Genomic DNA, 17,521 nt, shown 5'->3' with positions numbered 1-17,521 from the left:
TGCGTATTACCTGTGAAGGTTGGATCCCTGAGTTGATGCACTCATGAGCTTAATTTTAAGGCTTAAAGTAGGGGTGGCAGAGTGAAATGCACGCTAAGTACTCAGCTCAGCATTCCTGCTTTGCAAAGGGTCCTTTTGTTTTCTGCTTTTTCTGTGAAGCAGCTGGAATGAACCGGAAAAGGTAATTCACTTCATTGTGGGCCAGCATGCCCATTGCAAAAACCTGCCATGTGGCTGACAGTCTGTTCTGGCCCAGCAGGCGACATGAGTAAGGGACACCCATTCCTACCTAAGGCCCTTCTCTTCTTTAATCAGCAACAGGTTTATGGGTTGAGGGGTTCTCTCTTATCCAGATGGTCTGTTATTTCCAGCTGCGCAAGCTTTGAGGCACATGAGCCCCTTTGAAATGCAAAGCCCTCGTGTTTCCAAGCCTTGTTTGACAATGTTGTTGCTTCTGCACACAAAGGTGGTACTGCTTGTGCCCCTGCCTTGCTGTGGCTAATGGTGTGACCTTCCTGTCCAGCCGGTGATGTTCTGGTCTGTGGATGAACAGGTCTCTCTTTCCCCAGCATAAGTAAAGTACAAAAATATATTAAGTTTACCAGAATGATGGTGGCAGGAGTTCAAGCAAGGATAAGTCAGAATTTATTGATGCTTCTGTGAATGCTGAAACACTAATTTCCAGTAAACCTTTGTGTATTTCGGGAGTTAAGAAGCAGGGATTAGATCATTGTGCAGCTGCTGTAACTTATTTTAAAGACTTGCTGTGGAGACATAGAGACTTTTTTGGGGTGAAAAGATTTGAAATAAATATGCAGCAGGACTATTTCTGCTAAAAGTGCTCCTTATAACTAGTGCTAGAGTTGGGAATGCATCACAAATCCATGGCATTGGACTGTCAGAAATTGGCACTTATGGTATATGCTAGCATGCTAGTGGTGTTGCCTGATGTTGAATGGCAGCAATTGCTACCCACCATCTTTTTTCTGTGCCTGTTGCCAGTAATCTTCTTTGAAAACAGCGCAATTAATATTTACGAAATAGTTATCTGTATCGTAAACCTTACCATACATCTGTCAACAGAAATGTCATCTGTCACTTAAGTGTTGGTGAGTTGCCATTTCACTTAAGTGTTAATTTAGGAGCATTCAGGTTGTGTTCTCTTGTGACCATCTCCCCTTTTCTGTTGAGCTGGATGAGTCTGATTGAGCTAACCTGGTTTTGTGTCACACTCTCACAGTCACATGGCTTAAATTGGAACAGGCATTTTCTCTCTGTTGGTCTAGAATGGAGAAACTCCTTTTTACTTGTCTGTTGAAGGAGGTCATGAAAAATGTGCTGAACTCCTACTGGAAGCAGGGAGCGACATCAACATTTTAACTCTAGTATGTACACAGAATCCCTCCAGCATGCAAGTACTGGGACATTCTGGGCTGTGGGAAAGACCTTATCTTCTCTTTTCTGGGTGTACTAACAGTATATTTTCTCTGCTTATTTTTATGAAATGATAAAAAAAAAAATTGGGAATGTGGAGAGCGCAACCATAATAAAACTGAGGTGGAAGAAACATAGTATAGATTTATTTGACAGAGTTCTGTGGTGGAGCTTTTTTATTTACTGTATGTTCAATAGTAAAACATATGACTAAGAAAAGTAACCAAGTAGGGTAATTGAAAATCCTCCTTTTTGGCAGCATATATGACTGAGCTGATGACAAACCTGTTCTCCACATCTGGTTCCTGGACTCCAATCCAGCTCACATCTGTTGAATGGCCTTGGCTTGCCTCCTGCAAGAACTTTATGATTCCAGCAGACTGAGAACTTGTTTGTTTTAGCAGAATTATTAGCTGAAAATTTTCTATTGATTTATTTTTAAAAGTTTGTTTGTTAAAGGTCAAACTGAGCTAGCAGACTAGGAGATATGTTGGCATTGTTGTTATCCACGGTGCAGGATAGCTAGCAATGCTGATTTCTCTCTTTCTTAGGAGAGATTGAAAAGCACTACAGATTACTGGTGGTTTTAGCATGTCTGTTGTGATGTAGTAAAAATGGGAGGTTCCGTCAGTATTTACAAAAAATACACCATGCTAACTGCTGATCAACTTCATTTTTTGTATCATTTCATCAAAGGGAGGGGTTTTTTGGGAGGGGATAGTAACACAAATTTAAACAAAAGATTATCCTGCACTGATAGCTCTCTGTAGTACCGTTTTTTCAGCCACAAAAATTTAAGTTTTTGCTGTCTACACCATTTCTTTCAGAAAAATAGCAGTGCTTTGCAGATTGCAATTCAGAATGGACATCTATCCTTGGTTACTTTTCTTATTGATAAGAGTATTGACCTGGTTCCTAAACCCGAGGTGAGTGTATATCAATAGAACTTTTCTGCTGTTTTTCAGCATGTCCTGGCTTTTATCGCCTTTCTTGGGAACTCAGAAAGCTGAATGAGATTGACTAGTTCCTTTATTTTTTTACTATACACATTATTAGGTGGTTTATGGATAGTGTTTAGCAATATGTATGGACCAATAAAGGCAAGGTCCTGTTGCACAAACCCAGCAAGTGCCTGTGCAGACTGGTGCAGTGCAGTGTAGAGGTGGCCAGGCTAAGCCAAGGACCGGGCATTAGGAGAAGGCGAGCGAAGTACCCTGCTTGAACTAAGCAGCAGTAATGCAGGCCTCCCTGTGTGCCATGGGCAAAGAGTTAACACTTGTAACTGATTCTGAATAAAGGAAAATGAAAGGTAAATAAACACTCAAGTGCTTTCACCCTCTGCTCTCAATGCCTATGCCTTCAAAATCTGCATGCGACCATTCTTTGGGGTTTAAAAAGAAGGAGGTATTCCTAATATTCAAATCTTGTCTCAATTTAGATATTACAGTTTTTGTTATATCTGAGATTTTCTGTAAATAGGAAATAATTTTCCACTTCTACAGTACAGGATGAAAATTAGAATCTGGACTTTGTGACTTACCTGCCATGATTACTAGCCTATTGCGTAATGTTATTAAGGAACAATGATTTATGATGTGCTTGAAATGATTTATTTTAAAGATCAGACAGTTGTTGTGCTGCTAGTTCTCACTGGCTTTCTATAGCAGAAGCAACTCATAAAATTGTAACTTATGTTTTAGAAATATTTCCAGTGCAGCATTGCATAAGAGCTTGCTTTATTTTTCTGTAGCCCTGAAGAAATGGCTGTGGTTTATAAAGACACTAATGAACTGGTGCTTGGCACCCATGAACGGCACTGGTATGGAATTGTTTTCTAGCTGTATTTAACAAGAAACTGATGAGTCACGGGTTCAACATGCAAAGTGATCTTGCCAATCTAGTGGTTGGATCATGACTGATGTTGGACCTATGCCCCAGTTATTTTAATGAATAATCACTCAAATAAAAAACCTTAATTTCTTTCTAGCTATAATTTGCTTTTTATATATATGACAGCAAGTCAGTTTAGTATAAAGAATATTTACAGCAGCAATATGTGACAAGAGTTTATTCGTGGAAAGTAGCTTTTGACAGCTGTATTCTGTCTCCAGCCTGTCCAGCTAAGGGCACACCCAGTTTTCTAAGGGAACAGAAACATTACCCTAAGCTCTCTATTGTCAGCCAAGGGTGGCAGCACATCCCAGGTATAAACACGTAAGAGGAGCACCTTGCTGCATTCCTAGGCGGTGATATGCTGATACGCACCCAGTGCACTCGACATTTCCAGGTTTGTCAGCTGTATTTGTTTACCTGCTGCTGTAGGTCTTGCAGGAGCAAGAGCAGGCTACCATCTCTGGCATAACTCTGCACCTTGAGGTGTGTTTTCTGCAGTCTCAAACTCTGTCGGAGCATATTATCTTTGCAAGGGGCAAATTTTAACAAGAACCTCTTTCTTGTTTCAGTGAACTTCTAATGAATGTACCCAAGTATAATAGTTTATTATTTTCCCTCCACAGCAGAAGAATTCCCCTCTCCATTTAGCAGTCATCAATAATCATCTACCAGTAGTAAAAAGCCTCTTGGATGCCAATCATGATATAAACTCCTTAAATCACGTAAGAAAAACTGGGAATTAACATAACTTCACTGGTAAAGAGGAGATTATGTGGATTTTGCTTGAAATATTTTTTTTTTCCTTATGAGCTCAGGGTACAAAAAAAATAGGAAGGAAGAGGCAGTTCTCTCCTTATCTTTTTGCATGTGTGCATGTGTATTAGTCACTGGTACATGCTGTGCTCGTATTGTTTGTGCAAGATAAGGATAGCAAAATGCTATATACTCAGAAAATATTTTGATTAATTTATTGTTTGAGTGTTACAATTCATGCATAATAAATGACAGAAATGTCTCAACAGGTATTTGATCTCAGAGGGGAACCCAGTGCAGAGTGTCAGCTGGCTGGGATGGAGTTAATTTTTTTCATAGCAACCCATAGGGTGTTGTGTTTTAGATCTGTGACCAAAACAATGCTGGTAAGGCACCAGTGTTTTCACTGTTGCTGAATAGTGTTTGCACAGCACCAAGGCCTTCTCTGTTTCACACTCTGCCCCCCCCAGTGAATAGACTGAGGGTGTGCAGGGAGTTGGGAGGGGACACAACCAAGCAGATGACCCGAGCTGACTGAAGTGATGCTCTGTGCCATACAACATCATACTGAGTGATGAGGCCACATTACACAGAACAATGAGGCCACAGGTCTCTGTGGTGCAATTAGTTAGCACGTTTGGCTGTTAACCAAAAGGTTGGTGGTTTGAGCCCACCCAGGGATGCCAGCATGTGTTTTCCCCAGCTTTACCAGGATTGTTTGGCCTCTGCTTGGTGCCAGTGGTCTTTGGAGGACTTGTTGGTTGTTGGCCAGTTCCCTGTAGACCACCTGCACCACTGCTAATCCCCTCAGGTACTGGATACCCTTCGCTATGGAAGTCCACTTGTTGCTGAATGTGATGCTGACGTATTTACTTTGGTGCTGGTTTGTTTGATCTCTTTTTTGCTGTACAAAACCTTCTATAATGGTTAATGATCATTTTCAGCTTTTGCTGTGTTGTGTATCACTTTGTTTTGCTTTGTCTGGGAGAGCCATGATAAAAACACTGGCCTTGAGCCTAATCTGGTATTTTTGGGCCCTACGCTGCTGCTATCTGGGTACTCAGAGAACCATCTCATGGAGAAAATCAGCAATTACACCTTTCCCCTTTTCACCTTGGAGAGAGTCTCTGTGGAGAGAGGAATGAATGGCACCTATCCCTTCTCCTCCAGGATAGGTCTCTCCTGTCTTCTTGTAATGGCCTCTCAGTTCCTTGAATATCCGTGTGTAATCAGACTGTTCATAATAGTGTGTATCATGAGCCTGATTTTGATTATTGTTCATAAGGTTAAACAACTAATGGGGAATGCCACACAGGAATGTGCCCAGAGGTGGTTGGTCCCTGGATGGCAGGGTGTGTGGGAGGAGTTGGGCAGGTTATTGGGGCTGCTATTGCCTCTAATAGCTTGGGATTTCACACCTGAACAGGCATGTAGTCCCAGGTAATTGGTACACCATTTGAAGGAGGGGAGCCTTGCCTGTCCCAGTGAAACACAGCGACTTCTAACGCTGTGTTGGGGCCTGGCCCATGCCTACTGAGCTGCCATCCAGTGCCCTCGAAAGAGGAGGAGGGTCTTCTGATCAAGGAGCACACAAAGGGATACTGAGAAGGTTTTCTGATCTGAAACCACCCATATGGACGTTGAAAAGGCCACTCAGTCTGAGGGCATGCACAGTGGCTTAACCAGAGACCCAACCCTCAAGTACTAATAGTTGCTCCTGTAGTCAAGAAGAAATGATGGAAACAGATGTTGACTCGGTTAGTAAGAGAAGCAGCAGCTCCAGCTGAGGAGCAGAAGGGGAAAGAAGCAGAAGAGGCAGCCTGACCTGCAGCAGGACAGGAAAGGGAAGAGACAGGAATGACAAGAGGCGAAAACTACCTGGTCCCCATCCTGAACAACCTGTGAGATAGGCAGCAAGTATTCATCCATCAGCAAGGTGAGCGCTTTGCTACCTGGTTGTTCCAGTGCTGGGAAGGTAGAGAAACCCAGCAGCTGGGGTCCATCACTAGGGACTATGACAAAGGGATCAGAAGAGAGGCAGCCACCTGCAAGCCTCTGGAGGTGGCTCTTAGCAAGTGTGAAGGCAAGGTATCTCTTCATAGATGATATTGTAAACCAGCAAGGCAAGTGGACTACCACAGAGAGTATCTGAGGGAGTTAATGGTGGTAGAGGTGGTCTACAGCAACCTGGCCAACAGCTGGGCTTCCAGAGATCCAGATGATATCCGGTGCTCATGGTCTGTGTGGCAGAATTTTCTATGGAGCTTACAGATATTGTACAACAGCACCCTGGCCATAATGGACTGGGCAGACATCAACACACCACTGTGTATAGACCGGTCTGCCAGTTACGGTGCTTCAAAGAGAATCTTTCTTCCCCCTCCCCATTGACCCTAAATCTCAGCTGTCGAGACTGTCCCACCAGATCTGTCGAGTCCCATGTTGGGCACTGTGGCTCCCTGTTGCGGAAATGCACCCAGGTCTCCCATGTGACTGGTGAGGATGATCCCCACAATAGTAGCAAGGACTAGTCTTTGAGAAATCTGTAGTTTCCCTGTTGCTGTTGATCATTTTATTGCTAAAGATTAATTTCCACACAGTTTTGTGGGAGACAGAGGCTGTCATTTGTGGCTGGAGTCAAAATAATTATGATAAGCTCTTCTGTCTCATAAATCGAGAATTTTGTAAACTTCTTGAATGTATCTTTTAGAAATGTTTCATGCTTTGTCTCTAGCATATCTGAAGTTATATACAGTAGCTACATACATACCTCTAAATTACTGCAGGAAAGAAAGTATTTTTGTAGGAAATTTCGGAGGTCATGTGATCATAGTGTGTATTCCCAAAAGAGTGGATGAGAGACTCTAATGTGGAACCCTGAGGCTGGTGTTTCTTGGTATGTAAGGTCTTGGGTGTTTGACTCCGCAACCTTTAAGTTAAGATCTAAAGGCCAAAAAAATTCTCTAACCAGACCTGCGGAATGTAGACTTGCAACATCATAGGACCATAGGCACAAACCTTCAACTTAAAAGGATGCTGTGTCACATGAAACACACTAAGGAACACGTCCAGATATGCAGGGTTTCCACAAATGACAGCATATCTTATTTGCTGCTGCATTACACCCATAGACATCTGGAATTTCTTAGTCTAATATTCTGTAGAAAGGTAAATGAATAAATAGGTTTTATTTGGGTACATACAACTGTGTAGAGACTACACAACCCTCATTTGAGACCCAAAGATTAGAACTGAAGCTGAATGTCCCTTTAGCTGTACTTCTTGTTAATGGTTTGGTTTTGTTTAATGCTTTTTTTTTCCCCCATCCTTTTTTTGTTTGTTTGTGTGTGGTTTAAGGCTCACTGAAGCCGTTATGGAGCAGGTAAACTTCTGTTCTACCTTCCACTCCATATCATTGTTTTGTGGCAGGGCTGGCTAACAAACCCTGTTGTGGACTGTGGCACAATGTACTGTTGAAAATTATGGATGTCCAGATGTCTTTGCTTTAATTTCAGTAGGGAAAAGGTTACTTGAGATGATAGTATGGCAGGGGGCAGGGGGTGGGGTGGGGTGGGTGTTGGCAGTTGCATGAAGCACTCTGCCCAAAACACCTTGTTTTAAGAGGGAAGAGAGCGAGCTCATTAGGTACATTAAAAGGGCATGACAGCAACTTTTTCCTGAGCCATCTGGAACTCCTGTCTGGTTTTCATGCAGAGATCCCAGATGCTCTTGTTTGCCTGAAACAAAACTGGCAGGTAGATCACTCGGTTAAATGCTTTCATTCTGTTCAGTGTTTTCTAGCCAAGGCCATCTCTTGTTCTGAATCTTCTTTAGATTTAGATTGTGAGCGCACTGCTTTTGAGGGGGAGTTTGGCTTATTGTATTTATTTGGTGTCATTAATTCCAGAGGCAGGAAACCCCTCTACATGTGGCTGCAGATCTTGGCAATGTGGAGCTGGCGGAAGTGCTGCTGAAGGCAGGCTGTGATCTCAAGATTGTGGATAAGGTAGACTGCATTCCTCACCCATGCAAACATTACGTGATTTCATTTTTTATTTTATAGCTTTCTTCCCAGAGAGGCAGGAAGCACTTGTTTCCAGTCACCTTTCTGAAGTAAAGCTAAATGTTAGTTGTTACAAAGGAGATCTCCTTTTAATATTGACATACCTGCAGCCTGAAGAAATCTGAAATGGTTTTAATGAAGTGCTGGTTTTGAGTTCAGATGTGATGAAAGCCAGTGGGGTGAAAAATGTAAAACTTCCAAGCTCCGTAGTTTGAAGGGTAAACCCCACCGCCAGAGACCTCTGATGGAAAAAAGGACTAGGCTTACAGAGTGGAAAACAGCCTGCGGCTGTTGTAGCTGTGCACCTGCAGCCAGGTTCATTGCCAGGAGAGGCGCAGGTAGTGCCAGCTTCACTAATTGCAGCAATGGTGAGTTTGCCCTCTAGCACTCTGGGCCATCTGGAAATGGTGGGGCCATGTCCCTGGGAAGCCATCCCAGATCCATTCAGGTGGGTGCTTAGACCCTGTTGCTCATGTTCAGCTTGGAAAGACTGAGGCAAAAATGGCAACGGCTGGAAGAAGTACCAAAGCAAAGAGTTTCCGGGGAATTTTGCTAAATCATTTCAAGATTGAGCCTGCCCTTTCTATACTGTTACCACTATATTGATTTTATGTATGACTGAATTGACAGACTTGCTGTCTATCATGAGCAAAATCTAGCTCTTTAGTGATTTAAAAAATTAATTTTCATGTATGAAACTGTTCTGAGGAGTAAAGCTTTATGGAACAAGGATCATCTCCTTTTTCCCTAGCCTGATGTGAAGCTTGGGGCTCTGAGTGTGGGTGACATGGTTGATGTGTTTTAGGAGGCTGAGGTAAGATGCTGCATTGCAGTTAAGCCTTCCCATTTGGAATCTTGCCTACAGTAGCCAGAGAGCTGCAGTACTCATATGGGCTAACGCAGAATGAAGTCTTGTCCACCTCAGACAGTGCTTTAGCTGTTGCAAAAATTGTCTCTGCCTATTCGTATTCCAAGGGCAATCACAGAAAATTACTTCTTATTGCCTGTTTTCACCTTAAGAACCTGCAAGCTTTTGGGCTGCATAGTGCCCTGGTGTTACAGCAGTGTTGGCAGAGTTCAGGGCATGTTATGAGAATATGGCTCTGAGCCAGCACAAGTTCTGTCACCTTTCTGCATTGGTTTTATTTCTTGGCATAGCTCTTCCCTTGTCTGTTTGCTGGATGACCCCTGAGGCCATGCCACCACTGGGAACATTTGCAAGTACAGCCCTCTTTGAGTTGAATTGGTGCTGAGATGCCAAAAATATTCCCGTCCTTCCCTACTGAAAAGTAGGCAGGAAAAAGGGGAGCCTGCTTTGACTGCACAGTGTTTTCCTGGCCTCCATCCACCGGCAGCAAAGGTCCTCAGTCTCCAGAGCTTGGCATGTATCTGCATGAGTTGCAAGCTGTTACAGCTCAGGAAATGCTCTCTTGGGAGCTCTTTCTTCCTCCCGTCTGCAGATATAATTGTGGTTCGTTGTGACTGATAGTGCAGAGAGCACTCCCTGTGTGCAAGACTGCTGTGCTATGTGTACACGCAGGATGCCAGTGGTGTCTGCACTAGGAGGCCAGAGACACCCCCTTTTTCTACCCCTCCACCTCCCTGGAAAATGCACAGAACCTTTCCAGAGGTGGGACCCAAGAAGCTCTTGTGGTCTCTGGAGTCTTCACATATAAAGTATGTCTGTGCTATAAAGATCTGATGAAATGTCAATGCTTTGGCTTCCAATTTGAATCTTTCCTAAAAACAGGCTAATTAGAATGATCTTGAGCAGAGCGAGGAGCTAGAATGCAAAAGGCATATATTAGGGAACTTTATAATAGCTGGGGAGTTTAAATGCCTTATAATTTAATTACTGAACCTTCTAATTAAAGGGTTGGCTTCTTTTAGGTATAATTTTCTAGAATGCCTAGCACTTGATATGTGGAGAATACCCTGAATATTTACATCTGAGGCAGCTCCACTCAGTGCAAATCTGCTAAAAATAGACAATTGCAGAGAGAACGCTGTTGAGCCACTGGGATGCCTTTACATCAAAGTGCTGATAGTGGAGATGGGTTCAGCTAGACCGAGCAGTCCTCTGCAGCTGCAATTAAAGAAATGGCTTTTTATTCCTTTGCCTGTTCTACCCATGAAACATCACCTTCAGTTGTGCTCCCTTCAGTTGTCATGAGAAAGCCTTTCCCACATCCTCTTTTCATTCTGTGAGCCAGCTTCTCTTATCATCCAAAACAAGACACAGGTTTGCCCTTAAAGTTGGAGGTTTCCAACTTTGCCAGCCTATCCATCTGAAATGCCAGTTTAACCATAACATGGGAATGAACTGTATTTGTGATAGTTTTCAGCCTGTGGATGCCTGGGCTTGCATGAACTTGGAAGCAGTGACTGCAGAGCGCAACCTGGTATGAAGTATGCAGCAGTATGAGTGCTGGAGGTTTCTTGAAAGCAGTTGTACCTCACCAGAAATTCTTTAGGGGGAGTTCAGTGTGGGAAAAAAATTACCACCTCTGAGCTGAGGGGATACAGCTCATGCAAAGCATAGAACCTTGATTGTAGCTACTCTGAAGCCATGAAATTGTAGTAATATGTTTTCTTGAAAAAAAGGGATAGGGGTCTGTAAACGAAGCTCCTGTGTTTCTTCTATGATAGACTTATCCTCATATATATGAGATGTTCTGATTCACCATCTCTGCTTTCAGCATGGAAAAACTGCGCTAGCTGTGGCATCAAGGAGCAATCATGCCCTGATTGTAGATATGATCATTAAAGCAGAAAGGTATTATGCCATGAAACAGGTAAGAGACATCTTTCATTACACTGAGGAGAACTGTAAGGGAAAAGCCAATTCTGATCTTGAAGCACCTTTTGTGTGTGGTGGTTCCTTTTGGCAGGTTGCAGGACTGGCCTTGATAAACTGAGGTTAGGATTGGAAATGGGAAGGTCTCTACCCCGTCCAGGTTTTATTCCTGACTAGCTGTAAAATTTTAGGCAGATCTTACTGTTTTCCTGCATCATGCTCTACACACAGAGATAAAGAGGTGGAGAGAGATTCTGAACCAAATTCAAACTGTGCCATCAGCATCAAGGTTGGGATGACCTGAATCCACACTGAACCATGTGTCTGTCCTTCGGTATAGTGAAATCCATGGCTGAAAAATGGAGGAGTACAGGTGTCTGTCACTCCTTTGCTAGTAAGGGCTCAGCTGCTTTGCCAGGAGCTCCCTCTTCTGTTTTATGTGTGTTAATTATAAAATGCAATCAACAAAATGGGAAAGAACGAGGCAACAAGTGTGAAGGACATGGCTTAGATTGACCTCAGATTGTCGGAATTTCTAACCTTCTTTCCCCAGTTGTTATTTAAACGTAGGCTGCTTAGTGATGGCCCTCCCGAAAGGGCTGATGGTCAGATGTATTAAAGCGTAGATGACAATTATTTTGGCCTGCGCTGACTATCCCATGGTCATTCCATCCCTGGAAGTGTTCAAAAAATAGGGACACTTTGGGACATGGGTTAGTGGACATGGTGGTGTTGGGTTGATGGCTGGACTGATGATCTTAGAGATCCTTTCCAATCTTAATGATTCCTCGTTTTTACTTCCATTAAAAAATAATCCAGCCACCAAGCCAGGAAACATGAAATTGCTACTCTACCCTTAACTGGTTTAGTGGTGGACTTGGTAGTGTTAGGTTAATGGATGGACTGGATGATCTTAAAGGTCTTTCCCAACCTAAGTGATTCTATGATTCTATGATTTAGGAATCTGTACATGCTCTATAGGCAGTTAAGTGTCTGAACAAGAAAAGCTAAGCTTAGTACTTCTTAAAACCAAAGGAGTATTTGGAGCTGGGCTGCTGGTAAGGCCCATTCTAGAGACATGCCTTGAAACTCAGACCCAGCTCAAATGCATCTTGAAAATTCAGGTCATGTCATGTCACGGGCTCTTAACTAGGATCATTTAGAATTCTGAGAAAGTTTATTTATTCTGTCAATGTCAGCTGTAGCAATGAGCCACAAAGAACCTGCTATACCTACACACTTGATGAAAGGGAGGTATTTCATAGGATGGTGAAGGTTCATTTTAGGGCATATTAATGCTCCATAGATCAGTCTTGTATTGGCTTGCTCAGTTTTTCTTGTTTGGAGCCATAAGTTTACGTGGGCTCCCTGAGAATTGAGTCAATTTGCTGGGTTTTGACACAGTACAGTTTAAAGTCCTCAAGCTCTCTCAGATACACTGTTCGCAGACTGGTGCTAGTGAGGCAGTAAAAGATATATCTTGTAGCATCCACTGTAAAAACCTGCAAGAAGGAAGATGCTAACACAATTTATTTATGTAGAGCAAGTAATTCTGTGAGCACCAGAGGTAGCAACCAGGGCAAAAGGACTGGTGAAAGGAATTCACTTGACTGTCAGCTCTTGTGCTCATTGCTGAGCTGCCACACAAATCTGTAACTTCATTCTCATTCCTGCTTCCTGTTAGGGAGTGCTTGTTTTACCAGGTTAGCCAAGTGCCTCCCAGGGCAGTATAAGCACACTGATCCTGCCTGAGTGCGGCACATGAATTAGCCGGTCTTTTACCAACCCACCCTGGCCCTGCATGTCCAAATCCGTGACACTTAATGTTGCAGGGCATTGTGCTGATAAATCACAGGTCTAGATTAATTATCCTGAAAAACACCTCCATGAAATCCCTGTGTTGTGCATATTTGATTTGGGTCAGTTCAGCTCGAGTTGTCTGTATGCTACTGTTTCTTTTGGCTTAAAGGGGAATTACAAGTGAAGTCATCTGTTGCCAGAGAAGACATGACAAGTCTGACAGCAGTGAGCCTGTAATGCTCCCAACCTCTTGGCATTGTTTACTGAATTGCCTGAGGAGAAGAAAAGATGTTTAAGCAGACAGTTTTCTGCAAGAGCTCCACAGATGTTGTGAAATAGAAACATAAGTGTCTGTATCCCATTACCTGAAGTTAAGAGCACAGTCTCTGGGAGCAGCTTAGATATTACAGTTATGGAATATGACGTTGTTCAGGTGGTACTACCATATAGGAAACTCCAGCATTTTGAACCATTATTGTAAGAACTTTTTCATACATTGAGCTGGCATCATCTGTGACAAGGCATTAGTTACAAATGGGAATGTCGTGTTGCTGTGAAGAAGTGCATGTGATACTAATGTGTGTGAGACTATCTTGTTCTCCCCATTTGCCCTTTTTTCTATTTACCATTTCTTGAGGGCTGCTGTTCCTGTTCCACCCTGCCATTGCCTAGACACACAATTAGCAGCAAAGAGAAGCTGTGCTGCTGCAAAAGGAGGAGAAAAAAGGGGGTTTTTGTTTGTTTGCTTGTGGGTTTGTGGGTTTTATTTTTTAAACCTCAGAAGAAACACTGAACCAGGAAGAGCCTGAAGCTGTCCTGTAGAATGTCCTAAACCTCACCTTGCATGCATCAGGAAGCATGAAATAAAGTCTGCACCAGAGAAATGGAATCAAACATAGATGACAATGCTTAGTTACTGAGCTAAAATTTCTTTTTTTCTTCAAGACTCTCATAAGGTTAGGAAATAATCATAGAATCATAGAATCGTCTAGGTTGGAAAAGACCTTTAAGATCATCCAGTCCAACCATTAACCTACACTACCAAGCCCACCTAAACCAATCAAGGGTAGACTAGACTAAACCATATCCCGAAGTGCCACATCTACCTGTTTTTTGAACACTTCCAAGGATGGGGACTCCACCACCTCTCCGGGCAGCCTGTTCCAATGCTTGACCACCCTGTCTGTAAAGAAATTTTTCCTAATTTCCAGCCTAAACCTCCCCTGGCAATGCTGTTGTATTTTTTCTGATTTTAATCTGGAATGGAATATTCTATGCCTAGCACTTCTAAAATGAGGCATGCTGCCATTTCCTTTTTTTTTGCTTAGTACCTGCTTTGTAATCCTGTATCAACTTTCTGAAGACATTTTTCACTTTGGAGACTGATTTGAAACAGGACTAGCACATCAACAAAATGAGAGAAAGAAGTAGTTTGAGCTTACCTACACTAGGAATGAGGGTTTACCATGGGCACTGCTCAGCTAGGGCTGAAGTCACTGCTAGATGTGGCTTTTGCAGGGGTGACCAAACAAGAAGCAATCCCATCACTCCTGTTTCAGGGGAGTCATTCATAGGGTAGCAACATCACTTTAATCTTGCACTTTTGGTATCTATCTGATTTTGCTTATGCAGGCAGTAAAACTAGATCCTGGTTCAACATGCATGTGCTTATTGGTGCTTAGACACTTTGCTGAACAGGGCTCTGCATGCTGCCATCAGATGACCTGGTAGTCCCCGCTTCAGCCAAGCAGAGCTGATGGGGCAGAGGTGGGAACAGCTTGAGCAAGCGCCATGCCGGTGGTACCTACCCTCCTCTCAGGGAGAGGTTAGCACTTCAAGAGGAAAGAGTAAGAACTGTGAACCCCAACCACATTCAAAATGTGATACATAAAGTAGACAGAGCCAAGGAGCACAGCAGTGCAGGCCTAGTACTTGCTGTTATTATTGTGTATCAAGTACCAGAGGAATTAAGTGGTCTATTTTGCATTTAACTTAAAACATAGCAATAGACACAGGAGGGCTTTGTTTCTGTTCTGTTATTAAGACTGTAATAACATCATCCATGCTCAGACATCTTCCACCAAAGAACTCTACTAGCCAAACATGGTTCCTTTACCTGCACTGAGCAAATCATGTGTCAGTAGCTACATAGGGCTGTATGGACATATAGCTGGATGGACACAGCATTTACTGCTTGCTAAGCAAAAGTTCCCAGCTTCATTACAAAACTTATCATGTGCTTTCTTTTCCAGGAACATCTAGCTCATAGTGATGATGATGGGTCAGACTTAAGCTTGTCCTTCAAACAAGATCATAGTACACAGACCAAGCAAATCCGTTCTTCCCTGTGGAATCTAGCATACAATCAGTTAAAACCCCAGGAATGGAAAAAAATGGCCCTGTTCTGGAAGTTCACGGATGAACAAATTAAAGCTATTGAAGAACAATGGACAGGTAACAATATCTGAATGGCTAGCCATAATATATAAGCTATAAAAAGCACAAGGCAGAGTTGCGTTTTTTTAAACTATGTGAGTATCACAGACACACACTGGCCATACTGCTCTTATTTAAATTATGAAAAAGAGTAGTAAATGGATACAAGCCTTGTCCCTGTTTCCTGGGAAGTGGTGCTGTAGAAGTACGGGCCATTTCTGTTCTCCCTTTTGGCCTGAAGAAACCTTCATCTTTGGAAATCAAAAATAGGAGCAGTGAGCAGCATGGAAGAGTCTTGCAGGTCATGCTGCAAGCGAGGACCCAGGGAACCTCGTGACACAGGAAGACCTTATTCATGCTCTGTCTTCAGAGCCGCCCTGAAACAGCAGTTTCTGATTTCAGGCATCTCAAGTGCTGGGAAAGCAGTATTTCTATAGCACGCATTGTACTTGTTTACTACTACTCCAGGGTATATTACCACATGTTGAGCAAAAATGGAAAGAAAAAATTAATTTTAAGATGTATTAGCTTCCCCCCACCTTTACAGTTTTCTTAGGATAAAACTAGAATTTTTGTTTGGGTTTTTTAAACCTTTGTAAGTCTCAGTCTTCATTTTGCTTCTAGGTGAGAAAGGAAATAAGACTAAATGAGTAGGTTTTAAAATCTCTTGGAACTCTAAAAGTGCAAAACCACAAAATACACTGTTTCCAGCATATGGAACAGACAAATGCTTTGTGTATTGCATAGGGAAAAAAAGTTATAAGGAACATGGAAACAGAATGTTGCTCATCTGGTTACATGGTATATTGCTGGCTCATCAGAATCCTGTCAAGCACATCTATGAGGATCTGGTGGAAGCAGGATTTCAGCCTTTAGCTGGTAAGTTGTGTTGTGGTGTACAGAGCACATTACCCTGTCCCCTGCGAGACTGCAGTGCGGTGCCGAGGTCCCTGCTGGGGCTGGGAAGGTGTGACTGTGGCAGAGCTGGAGGACTCTCTTCCTTTCAGGAATCTGCCCTTGCTGGGGGGTGAGGTTGCTTGAGGAAAAGAGCTTAAGTGAGACTTGAGATTTCTGAAGGAAGATACAAATGTGCAACCTTTGCTTTCCTCCTTTCTCCTGCAAACAAGGCTAAAATGTGATTGGCCATCCTTCAGTTAGATTAGTCTGACCTTGTAAAAAGTAGAGCATGTCAAGCTAGTGTTTTCTCCTCTAACTTTACAGAGAAGATCAGAGCTGCAAGTAGCACTGACCTGGACTCCAGAAAATGTGCAGTTTCGTGAGTTCATCAATAAAACCTGGCATATGTGATGGAATTACATGTCAGATGGCATGTAATAGTGACTTTCAAGTACAAATAATATCTTTTCTGGAAACAAAAACCTATTTTGAAGTTGTATGACTTTTTCCAAGCTAGAAAAACTTGCACTCCTGAAATATTGGTTAGTTCTTTCTCATATGCTTGCTATACAATGATTTAAAGAATTGAATGGCTGGCTGGTAATTTATGACTATACTGCTAAGCAAAAACCACCCTCCTACAATTTCTGCACTTGGCTTAACATTGATTCACTAACTCTGTATTGGAACTGCAAACTGAGCTATTTTGTGTTTGACATGAAATGTAAATAAGATATTTTGTACCAGAAAGAAATTAACTTTAAGCAGCAAAAATTACGTGTATAAATCAACACTTCCAGAAATAGGTTTCATTTGGGATTCAGGTTTTTATAAAGTCTCAGCAGAGTGATTTCTAGGGCTTTTCTCTTGTTTAATTAGTGCTAGGATTAGGACAAGTCTGTCTTCTTCAGCATTTGATTCATGTAGGGAAAATACACAAAAACATCACGCCTAAAACCATGTGTGGCTGGCTGCAGAATTTTCTATCATGGCATAACCTTGTATACATATTCAAAAGAGAACATTTAATATTTAATACTTAACACATTTAACAATTATTTACCTATTTCTTTTTCATGTCGAATTAACATTTGGTAGTGTCTTGCTCAATGCACTTAAAGGTTTTCTCATTACTGGATACATTTCACATCTGGAAAATTATGTAAAATGTCTATCTTCGTAGTCTTCTCTATAAGAAAATAGCAATAGTTTTATCATGTAATGGAAGAATTGAATTGCCTCATCTATCTATATATAGCTAGCATTATTTTGTACTAAATCTTATTGTTTGTACTAAAAAGATGATGATCTGTATCTTAGTCTGAAGTCTTATGCCTAACTGCCCTCTTGTGTGCAACCTGTTTTGACACGGCTGCAGAGCATCACAGCACTATGCAGAACAGACTGGTAAATCCTCAGGTTTTGGAATCAGTGATCTAAGATCACAA

The 17,521-nt window shown here is 42.3% G+C and overlaps 1 protein-coding gene and 1 non-coding gene across 2 annotated transcripts in view; both read left to right on the top strand.

Annotated features, from left to right (window-relative positions):
• The window catches only part of ANKDD1B (ankyrin repeat and death domain containing 1B), a 31,140-nt gene extending 14,684 nt beyond the window's left edge, over positions 1 to 16,456 (top strand). The window contains exons 8-15 of the mRNA XM_075726897.1: positions 1,287 to 1,385; positions 2,262 to 2,360; positions 3,951 to 4,049; positions 7,988 to 8,086; positions 10,843 to 10,938; positions 14,993 to 15,194; positions 15,924 to 16,055; positions 16,398 to 16,456. Of these exons, the coding sequence (XP_075583012.1) occupies positions 1,287 to 1,385; positions 2,262 to 2,360; positions 3,951 to 4,049; positions 7,988 to 8,086; positions 10,843 to 10,938; positions 14,993 to 15,194; positions 15,924 to 16,055; positions 16,398 to 16,456 (885 nt within the window). The remainder of the gene's footprint in view (positions 1 to 1,286; positions 1,386 to 2,261; positions 2,361 to 3,950; positions 4,050 to 7,987; positions 8,087 to 10,842; positions 10,939 to 14,992; positions 15,195 to 15,923; positions 16,056 to 16,397) is intronic.
• On the top strand, positions 4,690 to 4,763 carry TRNAN-GUU (transfer RNA asparagine (anticodon GUU)). Its single transcript has one exon. It is a non-coding gene; the product is annotated as a tRNA-Asn (tRNA).
• Positions 16,457 to 17,521: the final 1,065 nt, after the last annotated feature.

This window comes from Pelecanus crispus, chromosome Z (assembly GCF_030463565.1).
Source record: "Pelecanus crispus isolate bPelCri1 chromosome Z, bPelCri1.pri, whole genome shotgun sequence".
Classification (NCBI taxonomy): Eukaryota; Metazoa; Chordata; class Aves; order Pelecaniformes; family Pelecanidae; genus Pelecanus; species Pelecanus crispus.
Note: the sequence above shows the minus strand (reverse complement) of the source record. Positions and strands in the feature narration are given on the sequence as shown.